We start from the raw sequence: 23,674 nt of genomic DNA, 5'->3' as shown, positions 1-23,674 counted from the left end.
GAGGCAGGCAAATACCTTTCACTGAGCTGTGTAAAGACAGATTGACAGGGGTGAGAATTAATTGTAATTTATCTTAATATCATTTTGTTGTTTGCAGGTGCAGGTTCTGAACCTATGCAGCCAGGTCCCATCTACTTTTTAACTCCTCGCAAGTGTGACTTGTTTGGCGTCTGCTGTGAAGGAATACCACAAGTCAACTACTTGATTGATGAAGGCACATCATCCAGCAAAGGCAGCAGCGCAGTCATCAACTACATGCACCATTTCTTCACCAACTACGGAGTTGGGGAAACACCTGTGGACCTGAATTGTGATAACTGCAGTGGCCAAAAAGATAACAAGTTTGTGCTCTGGTATTGTGCCTGGCGGACCATGCACAAGCTCCATCACAATGTTATACGTTACCCTCTCTCCCTCAGTGGCATTGTTAGTTTCTAAGATCGCCACCTGTCTCCCCTTATCAATGCCTGCCACATGTAAATTGCTTCCCTGCACTCAACACATTCCAAGTTTAGTTGCACCCACTATATACCTTCCTCCTATAACCCTTAACATCTGGTGTAGACCCTCTAAACCTTAGCACTCCATCAGTGACATGAATGTGTATATTTTCATATTCTCAGAACCCAGCGGCACCTCACTCAGGTTGCATGGCCTTATCACATATGTATGGAATAAATAAGTTAAGTGCGTGTGTAACAGTATATCAAATATGCTAATGTACTGGTGTGCAGGCATTTGGGCAGTGGTGTAAAGTACTACTTAAGTATTTTTTGGGGGGTATCTGTACTTTACTTCACTATTTATATTTTTGCCTACTTTTACTTCACTACATTTCCCTGACACTCAAAAGTACTCGTTACATTTTGGCAGGAAAATTGTCCAATTCACACACTTCTCAAGAGAGCATCGCTGGTCATCCCTACTGCATTTGTTCTGGGACACTCACTAAACACAAATGCTTTGTATGTAAATTATGTCTGAGTGTTGGTGTGCCCCTGGCTAAAAACCAAAACCTTTCAGTCTTTTACTCAATAAGTATTTTACTTGGTGTCTTTTACTTCAGTCATTTTCTATTAACTTCTCTAGGATAGGGGGCAGCATTTGGAATTTTGGATGAAAAGCATGCCCAATTTCAACTGCCTGCTACTCATCCCCAGAATATAAGATATGCATATTATTAGTAGATTTGGATAGAAAACACTCGGAAGTTTCTAAAACTGTTTGAATCATGTCTGTGAGAATAACATAACTTATGTAGCAGGCGAAACCCCCGAGGACAAACTATTCCGATTTTTTTTTTTTTTTTTTTGGTCACCCTGTTTTCAATGTGATTTTATTGGGAATCCAGATTTCTAAGGGACTTGCTTGCAGTTCCTACCGCTTCCACTGGATGTCACCAGTCTTTAGAAATTGGTTGAGGTTATTCCTTTGTGTAATGTGTTATTAAATCTGAACCGAAGTAGTTGGGAGGAGACGCAATTCACGGCTAAATGAGTGGTGGCTTTTGTGATGAAAGTGAGTTGTAAGTAGGTGATTATCAAATGGCTCAGTGGGTGTCTTGGGCAGAGCCATGAGTGGACAATGATGAGTGGAAGTCCTTGATTTGAGACACCACACTAGGGAAGTGGGTGATGTTACTCACTTGACTTCACAGGAGTGGACACTCAGGTCCTTGTGCAGAAGACCACTGGTGAGGTTATAAACCAGAACTGACCCATTACTGGTACCTGTGGACAGACAAAGAGAGACATATACAGTTATAATTGGAGCAAATCCTAACTTCCCTTAAGTCAGATTTCTACGTCTAAGTCCCCCAGCAATTTCTGAATTTGCCCCCCAATAAAACAGTTACTGATGGAGGCACATTAACATTATTAATACAATTACTAAATGTATATAAAAATCGGAGCAATAGTGTGCGGCAGGCCTAGAATTCACCGGCAGTATCGACGGCCCCCTTGTGTGGCCGTAATACCCGCTAAAGAAAAGCCATGCCATGTGGTCAAAGTTAGAATTCCCTTCTCCTGGCTTGCCAATAGCCGTGGTCCGAAGCACCTTCATTCACATTGCTCTCCCAGATATCTAAATAATTATTAGCCAATGCACGTCATGTAATCGGTACTTCTCACAGGCATAGCAGCTCCGAAGTACAAGTGAAGACAGCCTTATCGAATTCCGAGGAGCACATTGAAGATATTACGAAACGAACAGCAAAATCACTAGCCTTCAGTTCGTTGGGAATGTATTTAGACCCCTTGACTTTTTCATATATTGTTAGGCTACAGCCTTATAAAATTGGTTAAATTGTATATTTTTCCTCATCAATCTACACAGAAGACCCCATAATGACAAAGCAAAAAAGAGTTTAGAAATTGTTGCAAATTTGTTCAAAATAAAACACTGAAATATCACATTTATATAAGTATGCAGACCCTTTACTCAGTACTTTGTTGAAGTACCTTTGGCAGTGATTACAGCCGAGTCTTCTTGGGATTGATGCTACAAGCTTGGCACAACTGTATTTGTGGAGTTTCTCCCATTCTTCTCTGCAGATCCTCTCAAGCTCTGTCAGGTTGGATGGGGAGCGTTGCTGCACAGCTATTTTCAGGTCTCTCCAGAGGTGTTCGATCGGGTTCAAATCCGGCCACTTAAGAACATTCAGAGGCTTGTCCCAAAGCCAAACCTGCGTTGTTTTGGCTGTGTGCTTAAGGTCGTTGTCGTATTGGAAGGCGAACCTTTCCATTGATCCTGACTAGTCCCTGTTGTAGCTTGTGAGGTGTGGAAACACTGTTGCTTTTATGGATTTTGTCTTGTTGGTTTTTGAGCTATGTTGCTCTGTCTGCATGCTATGTCTTGCATGTCCTATGTTGCTCTGCATGTGCTCACTGATTGTCTGTATTGTTATTGTAATTGTTTTTAATAACCTGCCCAGGGACTGTGGTTGAAACTTTTCCTGCTGGCTAAAACCGGCACTTTTACTGAAACGTTGATTAATGTGCACTGTCCCTGTAAAAATAAAAACATCTATGGTTTCCTCCAGACGTGAAGTTCTCTCATTCACTCGAAAAAGTTCAATCTTGGTTTCATCAGACCAGAGAATCTTGTTTTTCATGGTCAGATTCCTTTTGGTGCCAAACTCCAAGCGGGCTGTCATGTACCTTATACTGAGGAGTGGCTTCCATTTGGCCACTCTACCATAAAGGCCTGATTGGTGGAGTGCTGCAGAGATAGTTGTCCTTCTGGAACTCTATAGCTCTGTCAGAGTGAACATCTGGTTCTTGGTCACCCCTGATTGCTCAGTTTGGCATGGCGGCCAGCTCTAGGAAGAGTCTTGGTGGTTTCAAACTTAATTAATTTAAGAATGGAGGCCACTGTGTTCTTGGGGACCTTCAATAATGCAGAAATGTTTTGGTACCCTTCCCAGATCTGTGCCTTGACACAATCCAGTCTCTTAGCTCTAAGGACAATTCATTCTACCTCATGGCTTGGTTTTTGCTCTGACCAACTGTGGGACTTTATATAGACAGGTGTGTGCCTTTCCAAATCATGTCCAATCAATTTCATTTACCACAGGTGGAGTCCAATCAAGTTGAAGAAACATCAAGGACAATCAATGTAAACAGCTACATTTCAAGTCTCATAGCAAATAGTTGTGTAAATAAGGTATTTATGTTTTGTATTTTTAATACATTATTTATTTAACACATTTTAGAACACGGCTGTATTTGTATTTATTATGGATCCCCATTAGCTACTGCCAACTCTTCCTGGGGTCCGGCAAAATTAAGGTAGTTACAGTGGGGCAAAAAAGTATTTAGTCAGCCACCAATTGTGCAAGTTCTCCCACTTAAAAAGATGAGAGGCCTGTAATTTTCATCATAGGTACACTTCAACAATGACAGACAAAATGAGAAGGAAAAGAAATCCAGAAAATCACATTGTAGGATTTTTAATGAATTTATTTGCAAATTATGGTGGAAAATAAGTATTTGGTCAATAACAAAAGTTTCTCAATACTTTGTTGGCAGTGACAGAGGTCAAATGTTTTCTGTAAGTCTTCACAAGGTTTTCACACACTGTTGCTGGTATGTTGGCCCATTCCTCCATGCAGATATCCTCTAAAGCAGTAATGTTTTGGGGCTGTTGCTGGGCAACACGGACTTTCAACTCCCCCCAAAGATTTCCAATGGGGTTGAGATCTGGAGACTGGCTAGGCCACTCCAGGACCTTGAAATGCTTCTTACGAAGCCACTCCTTCATTGCCCGGGCAGTGTGTTTGGGATCATTGTCATGCTGAAAGACCCCAGCCACGTTTCATCTTCAATGCCCTTGCTGATGGAAGGAGGTTTTCCCTCAAAATCTCACGATACATGGCCCCATTCATTCTTTCCTTTACACGGATCAGTCGTCCTGGTCCCTTTGCAGAAAAACAGCCCCAAAGCATGATGTTTCCACCCCATGCTTCACAGTAGGTATGGTGTTCTTTGGATGCAACTCAACATTCTTTGTCCTCCAAACACAACGAGTTGAGTTTTTACCAAAAAGTTATATTTTGGTTTCATCTGACCATATGACATTCTCCCAATCTTCTTCTTGATCATCCAAATGCTCTCTAGCAAACTTCAGACGAGCCTGGACATGTACTGGCTTAAGCAGGGGGACACGTCTGGCACTGCAGGATTTGAGTCCCTGGCGGCGTAGTGTGTTACTGATGGTAGGCTTTGTTACTTTGGTCCCAGCTCTCTGCAGGTCATTCACTAGGTCCCCCCGTGTGGTTCTGGGATTTTTGCTTACCGTTCTTGTGATCATTTTGACCCCACGGGTTGAGATCTTGTGTGGAGCCCCAGATTGAGGGAGATTATCAGTGGTCTTGTATGTCTTCCATTTCCTAATAATTGCTCCCACAGTTGATTTCTTCAAACCAAGCTGCTTACCTATTGCAGATTCAGTCTTCCCAGCCCAGTGCAGGTCTACAATTTTGTTTCTGGTGTCCTTTGACAGCTCTTTGGTCTTGGCCATAGTGGAGTTTGGAGTGTGACTGTTTGAGGTTGTGGACAGGTGTCTTTTATACTGATAACAAGTTCAAACAGGTGCCATTAATACAGGTAACGAGTGGAGGACAGAGGAGCCTATTAAAGAAGAAGTTACAGGTCTGTGAGAGCCAGAAATCTTGCTTGTTTGTAGGTGACCAAATACTTATTTTCCACCATAATGTGCAAATAAATTCATTAAAAATCCTACAATGTGATTTTCTGGATTTTTTTTCTCATTTCGTCTGTCATAGTTGAAGTGTACCTATGATAAAAAGATGAGGCCTGTAATTTTCAAGTGGGAGAACTTGCACAATTGGTGGCTGACTAAATACTTTTTTGCCCCACTGTATGTATGTATGTATGTATGTATGTATGTATGTATGTATATGTGTGTATATGTGTGTGTGTGTGTGTGTGTGTGTGTGTGTGTGTGTGTGTGTGTGTGTGTATATTTTAGTTGACAGCTGTGTGATTGTCTGATATACATTAATAAATATTGAATCACTCTGGACATGACATGACTCAAAAGCTCTCCGTATTTGTCTTTATGTTTAACTTGCCACAGAAGTCAGTAAAAATGTGAAGACCAAAGTGACAAACATGCTATGAAAAGGTTAGTTTTGTAATCTTGCAAAAAAAAAAAGTCTTCATACAAAGCCAAAATGAGGCCATTGAACAACTTGAGTCCTTGAGAATTACATTTTCCACAGAATGTATACCCCTTTTCGAGCCAAAACCACCTTTTAAGTCCGCCCAGAAACCGAGATCCCTCTAGAAACATACTGCCGATTGGTGTAAAAAGTTGTCACAGATTTTGAGTAAGAAACGGGAAGAGTAATAATCTCCCTAATGAACAGAGACCAGCAGAAAAATATATATTCCACTTTGATAGTGCATAATAGTTAAACATTCTGACTCAGACTTGTCTAGTTAAATAAGGGTGAAATAAAAATGAAAAGGGCGGAGCTGTGGTGGTGGTAAACCATGACGAGTATGTGAATGAGATGCTGCCAGCAGGAACATGGAGTGCTCCATGTCAGTAAGTCATAATATTATTATTTTTTTCTTTGTTGCATGATACCGTTACAAAAGCTAATACTCCACTCATACAGTGTAAGGAGTGGAGAAGCCCTATGCATAATACACCTGTCTACTCCTGGAGTAACTCCCTGTCAGAGAGATTGTGGCCAAATACCTGTGATCTCTCCAGAGCACAGAGAGATAGGCTCCACTCATAATAGTATTCCTGATACACTTTGTAAACCTTCTTCACTGTGGCAGTCTGCCTGTGTGATGACATGGCATATTATCCAGGGCCAATGGTTGGATTGGATTTACTCTACTCACTCCAAAACTCATGCTCTCTCCCTGTAAATGTCTCCCAGACTTTAATAAAACCTAGCAAAATCCACTCCTTCTTCCAAAAGTTGAAAGTGCAGTGCACAGCTGATAATCACCCCGACAAATGCCACGAAACTGAACCTAAACTTTACCGAAACAAACTTCACACTTAACAGATTAAATAAATGTAAGTTAAGTATGATGGGGAGAAAGGGGGAGAACTGGTGAGTTGATGAGCGAGTGGAAGTGAACAATGCATAATTATGTAATCACCAATTGTGAAAAAAGAACAGGGTGGCCCATTCTATTGTATTGATCCATTTTAATTATAATCTTAAAAGTGGTATGTATTTATATTAGTCTCCCGAATAAAAGCTGTCTTATCAGTCTACTCTGGCCTACTTGGAGTGGGCTACACAGTGAGTGTGCATAATTGTACATGTTGACCGACATTCAATGTCGGGCAGCAAGTGAGCAAGTGTTGGAGAATGTGGTGATAGGGTTTGTATAATCTTACCTTGGCAAGGGGAGAAATGTCACTATGGACAATTTATTCACTTCACTGTCATTGGCAAACAATTTGCTTGCAAAAAAAAAAAAAAAGTTTGGCTGGCACCATGAACAAAGGGAGACAGGAGCTTCCTCCCTCTGTGCAAAATAAGGCACCTGCACAGCCGTTGTACTCCACAACAGTGCTGAAGAATAACAAGACAACGGGAAGACGATGAAGAGAAAACTGGAGACTTACACACTACAACCAAACAAAGGTATCTCAAAGTGTGTCAAGCGAGTTACGAAAATTGTGTCAACAGCTAAATGAAATCCAACTGATGCCATTGCGTGAAGTTGCACACAATAAGCACGAGCTGACAATAGGACTATTTTTGACTGCTGTCATATCAACTTTGCCGTTATTGCTTTTGTGAGTTTAACAATTTATCATCAAGGCCACTTGACGCTTATAATGATGTTTAGGCTACTGATGTTTCATAATTTCACCATGCGTCTTGGTGGTTGGGGTATTTTTATTTTGTCGTTATAAAAAGAAGCTGCTACCGTGTTCCAACACATAGGCTTTCTGTTTCATAGTTGTAAGAATGGCTGCTCATTAGCTTGAAAAGGGGTCCATTCAAGTGTTAAACGGAGATTTGAGGTATGAGCAAGCATCTATCCAGTCGTGTGTGTGTGTATTTAAATCCATCCCAAGTACAGAGTCACACTGATCTGCAGTACTCACCCACAGCCAGTAGGGGCTGGTAGTGGTTGATGTTCTTGGTGGTCAGTGGGGGGCACATCCTGAGGGCGAAGGGGGGCAGGGGAAGCCCCGACAGTAGCCCCGTCAATAGGAACTTCAGCTGTACCTCCTGCTGCAGTGATGGGGGTGGTGGGTCTGCTCCTGAAACCAAACTCTGACCTAGATATACACCAACACACAGGATGGAAAGGGTTAACAGAGATCTCACCGTCTTAGAAGGAGCAGGACTCAATCTCTCTTGGAGCTCATTACAGAAAGAACAAATAATTCAGTTCCATTTCCCAAGCTACAGTTTTCAACCACCATTGCTAGGGGTTGTGTTCAATGGTTGTTGATCATTAGTAGACAACAATTTTCAGGTCTTGCCATATATTTTCAAATAGATTTAAGTTAAAACTAACTCGGCCACTCGAGAACATTCGCCGTCTTCTTGGTAAGCAACTCCAGTGTAGATTTGGTATTGCGTTTTAGGTTATTGTCCTGCTGAAATGTAAATTAATATATTGTGCCTTGTTGTAAAAAGGATGTACGTTTTGGAATAGTTGTACTCTGTACAGGCTTCCTTCTTTTCACTGTGTCAATTAGGTTAGTATTGTGGAGTAACTATAATGTTGTTGATCCATACTCACTTTCTCCCATCACAGCCATTAAACTCTGTACATGTTTTAAAGTCACCATTGGTCACATGGTGAAATCCCTGAGCGGTTTCCTTCCTCTCTGCCAAGTGAGTTAGGAAGGACGCCAGCATCTTTGTAGTAACTGGGTGTATTGATACACCATCCAAAGTGTAATTAATAACTTCACGATGCTCAAAGGGATATTCAATGTCTGCTTTTTTATCTTTTTTAACCCATTGGTAAGCATTGAAAAACCTCCCTGTTCTTTGTGGTTGAATCTGTGTTTGAAATGCACTGCTCGTCTGAGGGACCTTACAGATAATTGTTTGTGTGGGGTACAGAGATGCGGTAGTCACACAGAGTGGGTTCTTATTATGTGACTTGTTAAGCACATTTTAACTCCTGAACTCATTTACGCTGGCCATAAGAAAGGGGTTGAAGACTTTTTGACTCAAGACATTAAAGATATATATATATATATATTTTTTTTTCAAATGAATAAAACATTACAAACATTTCCACTTGGACATTATGGGGTATTGTGTGAAGGCCAGTCACAACAATCTAAATTGAATCAATTTTAAATGTAAGCTGTAACACAACAAAATGTGGACAAAGTCGAGGGGTGTGAATACTTTCTAAAGTCACTGCATGTGATGTTGTGTGCTCTCTGCAGGTTGAGGTCAAGCTCTCCTCCACTTTGAGCCAGGAGAGATTAACATGCATTATTAATATAAGCTTTCTGTGCACATCCAAAGGCCAGCCGTGCTGCCCTGTTCTGAGACAATTGCAATTTTCCTAAATCCCTGTTTGTGGTACCTGACCACACAACTGAACGGTAGTCCAGGTGCGACAAAACTAGGACCTGTAGGACCTGCCTTGTTGATAGTGCTGTTAAGGTAGAGCAGTGCTTTACTACGGAGATACTTCTACCCTTAGCTACTATCAATATGTTTTGACCATGACAGTTTACAATCCAGGGTTACTCACCTCAACTTTCTCAATTTCCACATTATGTATAAGAATATATAGTTTAGGGTTTAGTGAATGACTTGTCTCAAAGACAATGTTTTTAGTTTTAGAAATATTTAGGACCAACATACCTTTCCACCCACTCTGAAACTAACTGCAACTCTTTGTTAAGTGTTACAGTCGCTGTGGTATCTGACATGTACAGTCATGGCCAAAAGTTTGAGAGGCACAAATATAATTTTCAAAGTCTGCTGCCTCAGTTTGTAGGATGGCAATTTGCATATACTCCAGAATGTCATGAAGAGTGATGAGATATTTTGCAATTAATTACAAAGCCCCGCTTTGCCATGCAAAGGAACTGAATCCCCAAAAACATTTCCACTGCATTTCAGCCCTGCCACAAAAGGACCAGCTGACATGTCAGTGATTCTCTCGTTAACACACGTGTGAGTGTTGACGAGGACCGGGCTGGAGATCACTCTGTCATGCTGATTGAGTTCAAAAAACAGACTGGAAGCATCAAAAGGAGGGTGGTGCTTGGAATCATTGTTCTTCCTCTGTCAACCATGGTCACCTGCAAGGAAACACGTACCATCATCATTGCTTTGCACAAAAAGGGCTTCACACAATATCAATATTGCTGCCAGTAAGATTGCACCTAAATCAACCATTTACCGGATCATCAAGAACTTCAAGGAGAGCGGTTCAAATGTTGTGAAGAAGGCTTCAGGGCGCCCAAGAACATCTAGCAAGCGCCAGGACAATCTCCTAAAGTTGATTCAGCTACAGGATCGGGGCACCACCAGTACAGAGCTTGCTCAGGAATGGCAGCAGGCAGGTGTGAGTGCATCTGCACACACAGTAAGGCGAAGAATTTTGGAGGATGGCATGGTGTCAAGAAGGGCAGCAAAGAAGCCACTTCTATCCAGGAAAAACATTAGGGACAGACTGATATTCTGCAAACGGTACAGGGATTGGACTGCATTTTCTCTGATGAATCCCCTTTCCGATTGTTTGGGGCATCTGGAAAAAAGCTTGTCCGGAGAAGACAAGGTGACCGCTACCATCAGTCCTGTGTCATGCCAACAGTAAAGCATCCTGAGACCATTCATGTGTGGGGTTGCTTCTCAGCCAAGGGTGTGGGCTCACTAACAATTTGCCTAAGTGCAACTTCTCAGAGAACAACTTCTCCCAACCATCCAGGAACAGTTTGGTGATGAACAATGCCTTTTCCAGCATGATGGAGCACCTTGCCATAAGGCAAAAGTGATAACTAAGTGGCTCGCGGAACAAAACATCGATATTTTGGGTCCATGCCAGGAAACTCCATAGACCTTAATCCCATTGAGAACTTGTGGTCAATCCTAAATAGGCGGGTGGACAAACACAAATTCTGACAAACTCCAAGCATTGATTATGCAAGAATGGGCTGCCATCAGTCAGGACGTGGCCCAGAAGTTAATTGACAGCATGCCAGGGTGTATTGCAGAGGTCTTGAAAAAGAAGGGTCAACACTGCAAATATTGACTCTTTGCATCAACTTCATGTAATTGTCAATAAAAGCCTTTGACACTTATGAAATGCTTGTAATTATACTTCAGTATTCCATAGTAACATCTGACAAAAATATCTAAAGACAGTGAAGCACATTACTTTACTATTTATATTTTGGGCTACCTTTACTTCACTACATTCCGAAAGAAAATAATGTACTTTTTACTCCATATACTCTCCCTGACAGTTGGTTGGTTTTGTGATTAATGAGCCATCTGATTCAATGAATGATGGAGCGGAATTTGGTATTTTCCCACAAATGTCACTTAAGGTGCTCCAAAGCTTTTCAATATCAAGCCGCATGTAATTTCTTTGTTTCATATTATAGTTTCTTATTTTTTTTTGTTTAGTCACATGATTTCTCAATTTGCAATACGTTTGCAAATCGGTTGTGCAGGCAAACTTTTTTGCCAATCCTTTTGCCTCATCCCTCTCAACCACACAATTTTTCAATTCATCATCAATCCATAGGGATTTAACAGGTTTTACAGCCGTCGTCTTAATAGGTGAATGCTTATTAGTAACTGGAATAACCAATTTCATAAATGTGTCAAGTACAGTGTCTGGTTGCACCTCATTACACACCACTGACCAACAAATATTCTTTACATCAACAACATAGGAATCACTACAAAACTTATTGTATGACCACTACATCCAATGGATCTGGATACTGCTTTCAAGCTAATTTCTGCAACATAAGCTGTCATCAATACATGTTGATGATTTAATTCCTGCACTGTTTGTAACTACCCTGGTAGGTCGATTGATAACATGAACCAAGTTGCAGGCATTGGTTACAGTTTGAAGCTTTTTCTTGGGGGGCAGCTTGATGAAAGCTAGTCAATATTTAAAAATCTATAGCAGCTTCCCACCAGAATGGGCTTTAGGTGAGACAGACGAACGTGTAGTCATATTACTTCAACAGTTTTTAATATGAGATCCTCTCTAAACTTTACAGAAATGTGGTTCTGAATATAAACAGCAACACCCCCATTGGCATTTCTATTTTTTCTGTAAATGTTATAACATTGTATTGCTACCACTGTATCAAAAGTATTACCTAAGTGAGTTTCAGAGATATGAATGTAATCTGTTACTAGCAAATTACTGATTTCATGAATCTTGTTTATAAAGTTACGTGTTAACATGGGCTATTTTGAGCACTTTTCTTCTGCGATGAATACTTATTTATATTGCTTTACTGGAAAGCTTAGCAGAAGTAGATATCATAGTATAGTGAGCTGCACACTGTGGACTTCCTCCTAGGGCACACCAGCTCAATAGTATAAATCTGGTTCATAGGCACATGATTACTGGAACATATATTAGGGTAATTACATTGTCTACCAAACGCCCCTGGTGTAATGTACATTTGCTGAAGCATTATGACAATTCTGAGTCAATTTGGTAGGTATTATCTGAGCTGGGCTTGGGTCATTGATAAGTCATTGTCTCAACACAGCCTTATAATGCTGTGAAAGGATCCAGGAACCCAAATGACTTGGAAGGATCCCATCCTCCTAATAAAATGTGTTTTGTTTCCAAAAGGTATCGAAATTGTCAACATAACTAACACCCATTGAGCTGCAATAATTACATAGCTAGTAGTAAAAAGAAAGAATCCTGCTAAAGCGTTAATGCCACGATTCAGAAAGGGCACAGGGCCAGATATGATTGTTAGAGTCTAGCAGACAGTCATTGAGCTCTTTAAAATCCAGTTTCAACTGTTCAGAGTTGCCCTTCATAATGTAATTAAAACCCACATGGACTACAATAGAATTGAATTCCATGTCCTGATGTAGTACATTCGGGAGTAGCTTAGTAATGTCATTTACTCGAGCTCCAGGGTAGGATAATGTTTTTGCATAAGGAACGTTCACATCTTACCATGGAGCTGCCAAAAAAATCACAGCTGGCGAGAAGGACGAGGAAATCCACCCACTCCCACGCTTCACAGGATTCTGAGAACCATTTATGGATGGGCGAGAAGCAGGATAACGTGAGTACGTGGCTCCCAGTGCAGGCCTCTGACAGACGTCGAAGCCCCGCTCAATCCAGAGCAGGGACGGAAGGGAAGGTTACCAACGTCGACTTTTAAATCATAGTAGTAGGCACTGCGGCCGCAGACACAGGCACCCCCAGCGACAAAGGTGCAGGAGGATCAGGCTCCAGGACGGCAAAAATATTTGTTGTTTGTATCCTCTCCGGGCCTTTCGTTGGGAATGTAGACTGCTTTGAGTGAGGCCGCTGTCTTCGGCTTCCACGGCTCGTGACATGTGACCATCGTTGATTGCCTTGCTCCTCTTGCTGTGCTCCTTCGACTCAGCTATCAGATGGGGGAGGTCTGGGCAACACCGGCCAGTCGTATAACGACAAGGCGTAAATGCATCCAACAAGCGAGAACGCCGTACAGTCACCGGCGTTGAAAATGTAAACATTCCACTCTGCATCTTCTCCAGTTTCTTACGTAGGCTGGCGCAATCAAGGAAGCCTCCTCAAGCCTATAGTCCTTGGCAAGTAAACAATTGCCGCATTGAAAATTAGAGTGATCCGGTTTGTCCCGAAACAAAGTAGTAGAAACAGCTCCTACAGCGCTGGAACTGTTCATTTACTTCTCCAGACAAAGAGGGCTGCATTGGACAACTCATTTGGTACCAACTTTGTTAGCTTGATGGCTAGCAGCTTAGCAGCTCTGTCAAGCAGGCTTCAACCTATCTGTTACGCGGGAAGTTGTGGTCGATGTTCACTTGTCCCTGATGGAGGTTGCTCCAAGTCTCTTATCGCTCGCTGGCTACATATTATCATCACATCATATCATATCATATCATCACACACAATTTTTCTTTTGGTACATATACACTGCTCAAAAAATAAAAGGGAACACTAAAATAACATCCTATATCTGAATGAATGAAATATTCTTATTAAATACTTTTTTCTTTACATAGTTGAATGTGCTGACAACAAAATCACACAAAAATGGTCAATGGAAATCAAATGTATCAACCCATGGAGGTCTGGATTTGGAATCACACTCAAAATTAAAGTGGAAAACCACATTACAGGATGATCCAACTTTGATGTAATGTCCTTAAAACAAGTCAAAATGAGGCTCAGTAGTGTGTGTGGCCTCCACGTGCCTGTATGACCTCCCTACAACGCCTGGGCATGCTCCTGATGAGGTGGCGGATGGTGTCCTGAGGGATCTGCTTCCAGACCTGGACTAAAGCATCCGCCAACTCCTGGACAGTCTGTGGTGCAACGTGGCATGGTGGATGGAGCGAGACATGATGTCCCAGATGTGCTCAATTGGATTCAGGTCTAGGGAACGGGCGGGCCAGTCCACAGCATCAATGCCTTCCTCTTGCAGGAACTGCTGACACACTCCAGCCACATGAGGTCTAGCATGGTCTTGCATTAGGAGGAACCCAGGGCCAACCGCACCAGCATATGGGCTCACAAGGGGTCTGAGGAACTCATCTCGGTACCTAATGGCAGTCAGGCTACCTCTGGCGAGCACATGGAGGGTTGTGCAGCCCCCCAAAGAGATGCCACCCCACACTATGACTGACCCACTGCCAAACCGGTCATGCTGGAGGATGTTGCAGGCAGCAGAACGTTCTCCACGGCGTCTCCAGACTCTGTCACGTCTGTCACGTGCTCAGTGTGAACCTGCTTTCATCTGTGAAGAGCACAGGGCGCCAGTGGAGAATTTGCCAATCTTGGTGTTCTCTGGCAAATGCCAAACGTCCTGCACGGTGTTGGGCTGTAAGCACAACCCCCACCTGTGGACGTTGGGCCCTCATACCACCCTCATGGAGTCTGTTTCTGACCGTTTGAGCAGACACATACACATTTGTGGCCTGCTGGAGGTTATTTTGCAGGGCTCTGGCAGTGCTCCTCCTGCTCCTCCTTGCACAAAGGCGGAGGTAGCGGTCCTGCTGCACTACCAGCGGTCCTGCTGCTGGGTTGTTGCTCCTCCACGTCTCCTGATGTACTGGCCTGTCTCCTGGTAGCACCTCCATGCTCTGGACACTACTCTGACAGACACAGCAAACCTTCTTGCCACAGCTCGCATTGATGTTCCATCCTGGATGAGCTGCACTACCTGAGCCACTTGTGTGGGTTGTAAACTCCGTCTCATGCTCAATTCTCGGGCCGACTCTCTACTCGGTATATATCAATGATGTCGCTCTTGCTGCTGGTTATTCGTTGATCCACCTCTATGCAGACAACACCATTCTGTATACCTATGGCCCTTCTTTGGACACTGTTAACAAACCTCCAGATGAGCTTCAATGACATACAACTCTCCTTCTGTGGCCTCCAATTGCTCTTAAATGCAAGTAAAACTAAATGCATGCTCTTCAACCGATCGCTGCCCGCACCTGCCCGCCCGTCCAGCATCACTACTCTGGACGGTTCTGATTTAGAATATGTGGACAACTACAAATACCTAGGTGTCTGCTTAGACTGTAAACTCTCCTTCCAGACTCATATTAAACATCTCCAACCCAAAATTAAATCTAGAATTGGCTTCCTATTTCACAACAAAGCATCCTTCCCTCATGCTGCCAAACATACCCTCGTAAAACTGACCATCCTACCGATCCTCAACTTCGGCGATGTCATTTACAAAATAGCCTCAAACACTCCACTCAGCAAACTGGATGCAGTCTATCACAGTGCCATCCGTTGTGTCACCAAAGCCCCATATACTACCCACCTCTGCTACCTGTACGCTCTTGTTGGCTGGCCCTCGCTTCATACTCGTCGCCAAACCCACTGGCTCCAGGTCATCTACAAGTCTCTGCTAGGTTAAGCCCCGCCTTATGTCAGCTCACTGGTCACAATAGCAGCATTCACGCGTAGCACGCGCTCCAGCAGGTATATCTCACTGGTCACCCCAAAAGCCAATTCTTCCTTTGGCCGCCTCTCCTTCCAGTTCTCTGCTGGGGCGGCAGCGTAGCCTAGTGGTTAGAGTGTTGGACTAGTAACCCGAAAGGTTGTAAGATCGAATCCCCGCGCTGACAAGGTACAAATCTGTCGTTCTGCCCCTGAACAGGCACAGGAACCCACTGTTCCTAGGCAGTCATTGAAAATAAGAATTTGTTCTTAACTGACTTGCCTAGTTAAATAAAGGTGAAATAAAAATAAACCTACATGAGTGGATTTTTGGCCCTCGCTAGCATGAAAACTAAATATAGGCAGACTGTTTGTGTAAAATGATTTAAGACAGACTCTCTTCAATACAACATTGCAGAGTTACAGTGCCTTGCGAAAGTATTCGGCCCCCTTGAACTTTGCAACCTTTTGCCACATTTCAGGCTTCAAACATAAAGATATAAAACTATTTTTTTGTGAAGAATCAACAACAAGTGGGACACAATCATGAAGTGGAACGACATTTATTGGATATTTCAAACTTTAACAAATCAAAAACTGAAAAATTGGGCGTGCAAAATTATTCAGCCCCTTTACTTTTAGTGCAGCAAACTCTCTCCAGAAGTTCAGTGAGGATCTCTGAATGATCCAATGTTGACCTAAATGACTAATGATGATAAATACAATCCACCTGTGTGTAATCAAGTCTCCGTATAAATGCACCTGCACTGTGATAGTCTCAGAGGTCCGTTAAAAGCACAGAGAGCATCATGAAGAACAAGGAACACACCAGGCAGGTCCGAGATACTGTTGTGAAGAAGTTTAAAGCCGGATTTGGATACACAAAGATTTCCCAAGCTTTAAACATCCCAAGGAGCACTGTGCAAGCGATAATATTGAAATGGAAGGAGTATCAGACCACTGCAAATCTACCAAGACCTGGCCGTCCCTCTAAACTTTCAGCTCATACAAGGAGAAGACTGATCAGAGATGCAGCCAAGAGGCCCATGATCACTCTGGATGAACTGCAGAGATCTACAGCTGAGGTGGGAGACTCTGTCCATAGGACAATAATCAGTCGTATATTGCACAAATCTGGCCTTTATGGAAGAAAGCCATTTCTTAAAGATATCCATAAAAAGTGTCGTTTAAAGTTTGCCACAAGCCACCTGGGAGACACACCAAACATGTGGAAGAAGGTGCTCTGGTCAGATGAAACCAAAATTGAACTTTTTGGCAACAATGCAAAACGTTATGTTTGGCGTAAAAGCAACACAGCTGAACACACCATCCCCACTGTCAAACATGGTGGTGGCAGCATCATGGTTTGGGCCTGCTTTTCTTCAGCAGGGACAGGGAAGATGGTTAAAATTGATGGGAAGATGGATGGAGCCAAATACAGGACCATTCTGGAAGAAAACCTGATGGAGTCTGCAAAAGACCTGAGACTGGGACGGAGATTTGTCTTCCAACAAGACAATGATCCAAAACATAAAGCAAAATCTACAATGGAATGGTTCAAAAATAAACATATCCAGGTGTTCGAATGGCCAAGTCAAAGTCCAGACCTGAATCCAATCGAGAATCTGTGGAAAGAACTGAAAACTGCTGTTCACAAATGCTCTCCATCCAACCTCACTGAGCTCGAGCTGTTTTGCAAGGAGGAATGGGAAAAAAATTCAGTCTCTCGATGTGCAAAACTGATAGAGACATACCCCAAGCGACTTACAGCTGTAATCGCAGCAAAAGGTGGCGCTACAAAGTATTAACTTAAGGGGGCTGAATAATTTTGCATGCCCAATTTTTCAGTTTTTGATTTGTTAAAAAAGTTTGAAATATCCAATAAATGTCGTTCCACTTCATGATTGTGTCCCACTTGTTGTTGATTCTTCACAAAAAAATACAGTTTTATATCTTTATGTTTGAAGCCTGAAATGTGGCAAAAGGTCGCAAAGTTCAAGGGGGCCGAATACTTTCGCAAGGCACTGTATGTGCATCCTTTCAAGCACACCCTTCATTAACCTGTGGTGAGTTATTCACAATTTATGATGAACAAATAAGGTTTTATATGTAAGGCGGCCAAACAAATAGCAAAATTATTGATTATTTTTAATATAATATTAGCTCTTATCCACTGATCTAGAGGATAGGAGCTATGGTTTGTTTCTGGATTCTCCCTGGTAATTCAAGGCCATTTGAATATAACCTGGAGAGACTGGGGATGAGTCATTACAGGGGTTTAGTCCTTACATAGCTTCCCCTTTGTCTGACTGTACTATTAGGCTTAGACCATGTTGTTATTTCCTTCATATGGAGTGCTTTAGTTAGTCTCTGTCCCAAATGGCACCCTATCCCCTACATAGCACACTACATTTGACCAGAGCAATATGAGCCCTGGTCAAAAGTAGTGCGCTATATAGGGAATAGCCACGCCCCGAGTGAGGTCAGAGAGGACAAAACTGCCCTCTCTCTCTCAGAGTGCATTAAAGGTCAGGTAAAGAAATTAACATGAGAAGCGTTTATTCACGGGGTGAAGAAAATTAACTCACCTCAGGGACCAGAACATCGCCAGGCTGCAGCTGCGCGTGTAAAGTGGTTCGAACTCTGACTATCAACACGAGGTGAAGAGAGAAGAAAACTCCCCTCTCGGACAATCACTGGTACGGCTGATTAGCTGTCCTAAGTCAAATATCTAGAAAAGGGAATTTAAGTGGGACAATCCTCACTGGTACAGCTGATTAGATGTCCTAAGTCAAATGTCTAGAAAATGTAATTTAAGTGGGACAATCCTACTACTCATCAAACCATCCTATTGTACTACTCTTCTCAAATCACCGTAGTACGCTACTCTCATCATCTAATAGGAACCGTCGACACGGCTGGCTAGCCTATCTTCCAAGGAGCATCTTCCAGAGTGAACAACAGTACAAGACGGGAAAGGGGCGACCCCTTTCGGACAATCAGAGCCTTACAAGCATGCTGCTTAAAAGGCGAATCCATCACCCTTCCTAAGGAGGGCTGGTTCCGACAGAGATAAACGGCAAAGGAAGGCATTCACTCGTAATTACATTCATGATTTCTTACTCCAAATGGGCAGGGGTTCGTGATTAGTCGTGAGAATAGTTTCTAAAATGTATAGAAGATAAAGGTCTCTTTTTCACCCTCCCGCTCCAAGTCGTTGTGTAACAAGCCGCCATATGTTGTGTCAGTTCGCTAGGGACCTTTCTTAATGTATTAAGTGTGTATGTTATCCTGTGTTATTATTTAGTTAGCTAGCTAGTAAATAAATAATTAAACCACTTTGTGTAGTACTGAATCCTAAGGCTGGGGTTTTTGCAGAACCAAGGAGGTTATGACTGTTCAGAATGATATGATAAGAGGTTATGATTAATATGTTGACTGTTTTATAGATGTGACAGGTAAAGACTTTTAGAGTTTAATTCGGGAGATGGTAACTCAAAACAACCGCTCTTGTGGTGCCCCAAATTCCTAATGAGTTAATTGATTAATTTAAAATGAAGTCAAAAAAGTTAATTAGCTGATTTGGTAAATAACAGTCATCAGATTAATTAAATTAAAGTCACGACACCAATAAGAAACAATCATATCCATTTTCTGTTGCAAAGCATTTTAAAATGTTGCGTGCCCTAATGAACACGGCCCAGCTGTCAGCTTCCATCTGCAGCTGGGCTACTCTATTCAATAGGCTAAAAGGGGTGAAAGTGGGCCATTCCTCTGTTCTACCAACATCAATATATACAGTGTATACTTCAGACCACAAAACAAAACCAATGGCTCTCATACTCAACACTAACTGACGCACATTGAATCTCCCACCGCTCATCCACATGTACACACTAGTATTCTTTATTAGCTGCTTCATTATGTCTCAAATCTAAAGAGCACAACACAATGTCCGCATTTAGATGTCTACAAGCATAGCTAGTCAGAGGGAGGGAGAAAGTGATAGAGGGAGGGGAGTAAGAGAGAGGAGAGAGAGAGATGGAGAGAGCAACAGATAGAGATAAAGCAATAAATATAATAAGGACAGATGGATAGAAAGAGAGAAAGGAGAGATAAAAGTAACATCCACCCACAAGATCTCTTTTGCTGGGGTTTTCAGTGCGAGCAGTAGTCAGCGAGTCAGGGTTGATGAGAAACAAGAAATGACAGAAGGGGGAGAGATAATGGTCACCTCGGGGCTAAGAGTGCACACGGCTCAGGCAAACTGCAATGAAGGATGTCTAAAGGGCCCTGGCACACAGCCGGTGTTTGGATTCTTTATTGTTGGTCTTCTGAAAAGATTCTAAGACTTGCCTCATCTCGAAGTATTCGTTTTTCAAGAGAATTGAGAACGGTGATTGCTGCCTTGAACACACTATTGTACTGTGTACGCGATAAGATGATTTATAAGTCATAGATTAGAAGCATGACCTGAATGTATTGATTTGATTTCTGTGTTGAGTGAATACAAGAGCCCAGCCATGTGTTGTGCTCATTAGGCACAAAAAGAAAGGAAATGGTCCAAAACAGGAAGATTCTATCTGAACTTGTCCAATAAGAAATGCTCATTTTCAATTACAAAACAGTTTTCTATGGTTTGTCCTAATGAACATGCCCCAGGTGTGTCTAGTTGAGATGAGATATGCGTACCGATCATGGTGTTAAGAGACAGGTCCTGAATCTTCTTCTGGTTCTGACCCAGTGGTGAACCACAGAATGCCACAGGAGCGTAGAGGGGGGACAAACCCGAGCTGAGGGAGGAAGGGAATCATTATAACTAAACAAAACATGTTCAAAGAGTGTGTGTATGTATGTATGTATGTATGTATACACACCTAGGGTTGACCGTAGGCTTGGACACGTGGGCTTTGAGCTCCCACAGCATGACACGGCCGTCGCTGACCGTCAGGGCGGCGTTGTTCTCATTGACCGGACAGATGACCATGCGGTAAGGTCGCACGGTCTTGGTGACCCTGATGGCATCACACTGGGAACGCAGGTCATACACCAGCTCCTGGACACTCTGCTCTGGATCTGACGCAGCTACTACACACACACACACACACACATTATGAGACGGAGAGTGCAGGAGGGAGAAGGAGAGAGAAAGAAAGAAATTGGGGGGAGAAAGATAATGCAATTGACTCCCAGCTTTCAGGGTCATCAACATTTCTCATTGACAGAGAATAAAAAGAATGTGAAAATATATAGTCCATTGACGTGCAAGAGTTTTGGGTTATTTACTGCAGTCTAGACTGCTAGATGGATGAATGGAGGAGTGATTGACAGATGGACAGCTTTGAGGAAAAGATTATGATTATTAGAAAGCAAATTACGGACTCTTCTTTAAATCTGCGTATTCCTTCAAAGCTCAGTTGTCCTGAGTCTGCACAACTCTGCCAGGACCTAGGATCAAGAGAGAGAGACGCTCAAGTGTTTTAGTACTATATCTCTTGGCACAATGATGAAAATCATCATGGCCTCTAAACCTTCAAGCTGCATACTGGACCCTATTCCAACTAAACTACTGAAAGAGCTGCTTCCTGTGCATGGCCCTCCTATGTTGAACATAATAAACGGCTCTCTATCCACCGGATGTGTACCAAACTCACTTAAAGTGGCAGTAATAAAGCCTCTCTTGAAAAAGCCAAACCTTGAACCAGAAAATATTTTTAAAAACTAATCGGCCTATATCGAATCTTCCATTCCTCTCAAAAATTTGAGAAAAGTCTGTTGCGCAGCAACTCACTGCCTTCCTGAAGACAAACAATGTATACGAAATGCTTCAGTCTGGTTTTAGACCCCATCATAGCACTGAGACGGCACTTGTGAAGGTGGTAAATTACATTTTAATGGCTGCATCTGCATCTGTCCTCGTGCTCCTAGACCTTAGTGCTGCTTTTGATACCATCGATCACCACATTCTTTTGGAGAGGATGGAAACCCAAATTGGTCTACACGGACAAGTTCTGGCCTGGTTTAGATCTTATCTGTCGGAAAGATATCAGTTTGTCTCTGAATGGTTTGTCCTCTGACAAATCAACTGTAAATTTCGGTGTTCCTCAAGGTTCCGTTTTAGGACCACTATTGTTTTCACTATATATTTTACCTCTTGGGGATGTTATTCAAAAACATAATGTTAACTTTCACTGCTATGCGGATGACACACAGCTGTACATTTCAATGAAACATGGTGAAGCCCCAAAATTGTCCTTGCTAGAAGCATGTGTTTCAGACATAAGGAAGTGGATGGCTGCAAACTTTCTACTTTTAAACTCAGACAAAACAGAGATGCTTGTTCTAGGTCCCAAGAAACAAAGAGATCTTCTGTTGAATCTGACAATTAATCTTAATGGTTGTACAGTCGTCTCAAATAAAACTGTGAAGGACCTCGGCGTTACTCTGGACCCTGATCTCTCTTTAGAAGAACATATCAAGACCATTTCAAGGACAGCTTTTTTCCATCTACGTAACATCGCAAAAATCAGAAACTTTCTGTTCAAAAATTATGCAGAAAAATTAATCCAGGCTTTTGTCACTTCTAGGTTAGACTACTGCAATGCTCTACTTTCCGGCTACCCGGATAAAGCACTAAATAAACTTCAGTTAGAGCTAAATACGGCTGCTAGAATCCTGACTAGAACCAAAAAATTTGATCATATCACTCCAGTGCTAGCCTCTCTACACTGGCTTCCTGTCAAAGCAATGGCTGATTTCAAGGTTTTACTGCTAACCTACAAAGCATTACATGGGCTTGCTCCTACCTATCTCTCTGATTTGGTCCTGCCGTACATACCTACACGTACGCTACGGTCACAAGACGCAGGCCTCCTAATTGTCCCTAGAATTTCTAAGCAAACAGCTGGAGGCAGGGCTTTCTCCTAAGAGCTCCATTTTTATGGAACGGTCTTCCTACCCATGTCAGAGACGCAAACTCGGTCTCAACCTTTAAGTCTTTACTGAAGACTCATCTCTTCAGTGGGTCATATGATTGAGTGTAGTCTGGCCCAGGAGTGGGAAGGTGAACGGAAAGGCTCTGGAGCAACGAACCGCCCTTGCTGTCTCTGCCTGGCCGGTTCCCCTCTTTCCACTGGGATTCTCTGCCTCTAACCCTATTACAGGGGCTGAGTCACTGGCATACTGGGGCTCTCTCATGCCGTCCCTGGAGGGGGTGCGTCACCTGAGTGGGTTGATTCACTGTGGGTTGATTACCCCCCCCCCCTTGGGTTGTGCCGTGGCGGAGGTCTTTGTGGACTATACTCAGCCTTGTCTCAGGATGGTAAGTTGGTGGTTGAAGATATCCCTCTAGTGGTGTGGGGGCTGTGCTTTGGCAAAGTGGGTGGGGTTATATCCTTCCTGTTTGGCCCTGTCCGGGGGTGTCCTCAGATGGGGCCACAGTGTCTCCTGACCCCTTCTGTCTCAGCCTCCAGCATTTATGCTGCAGTAGTTTATGTGTCGGGGGGCTAGGGTCAGTTTGTAATAATCGGTGTCCTGTGTGTCCTGTGTGAATCTAAGTGTGCGTTCTCTAATTCTCTCCTTCTCTCTTTCTTTCTCTCTCTCGGAGGACCTGAGCCCTAGGAACATGCCCCAGGACTACCTGACATGATGACTCCTTGCTGTCCCCAGTCCACCTGGCCGTGCTGCTGCACCAGTTTCAACTGACCTGAGCCCTAGGACCATGCCCCAGGACTACCTGACATGATGACTCCTTGCTGTCCCCAGTCCACCTGGCCGTGCTGCTGCTCCAGTTTCAACTGTTCTGCCTTATTATTATTCGACCATGCTGGTCATTTATGAACATTTGAACATCTTGGCCATGTTCTGTTATAATCTCCACCCGGCACAGCCAGAAGAGGACTGGCCACCCCACATAGCCTGGTTCCTCTCTAGGTTTCTTCCTAGGTTTTGGCCTTTCTAGGGAGTTTTTCCTAGCCACTGTGCTTCTACACCTGCTTTGCTTGCTGTTTGGGGTTTTAGGCTGGGTTTCTGTACAGCACTTTGAGATATCA

The 23,674-nt window shown here is 42.9% G+C and overlaps 1 protein-coding gene across 1 annotated transcript in view; it reads right to left on the bottom strand.

The window, feature by feature from the left end:
- Positions 1–23,674, bottom strand: part of wdr11 (WD repeat domain 11) — a 131,855-nt gene that overhangs the window by 69,530 nt on the left and 38,651 nt on the right. Inside the window, exons 8-11 of the mRNA XM_021605791.2 lie at positions 20,501–20,711; positions 20,316–20,416; positions 7,615–7,791; positions 1,646–1,730 (exon numbers count right to left, since the gene is read on the bottom strand). Of these exons, the coding sequence (XP_021461466.2) occupies positions 1,646–1,730; positions 7,615–7,791; positions 20,316–20,416; positions 20,501–20,711 (574 nt within the window). The remainder of the gene's footprint in view (positions 1–1,645; positions 1,731–7,614; positions 7,792–20,315; positions 20,417–20,500; positions 20,712–23,674) is intronic.

Source organism: Oncorhynchus mykiss, chromosome 1 (assembly GCF_013265735.2).
Source record: "Oncorhynchus mykiss isolate Arlee chromosome 1, USDA_OmykA_1.1, whole genome shotgun sequence".
NCBI classification, from domain to species: domain Eukaryota; kingdom Metazoa; phylum Chordata; class Actinopteri; order Salmoniformes; family Salmonidae; genus Oncorhynchus; species Oncorhynchus mykiss.
This window is presented reverse-complemented; position numbering and strand designations above follow the sequence as displayed.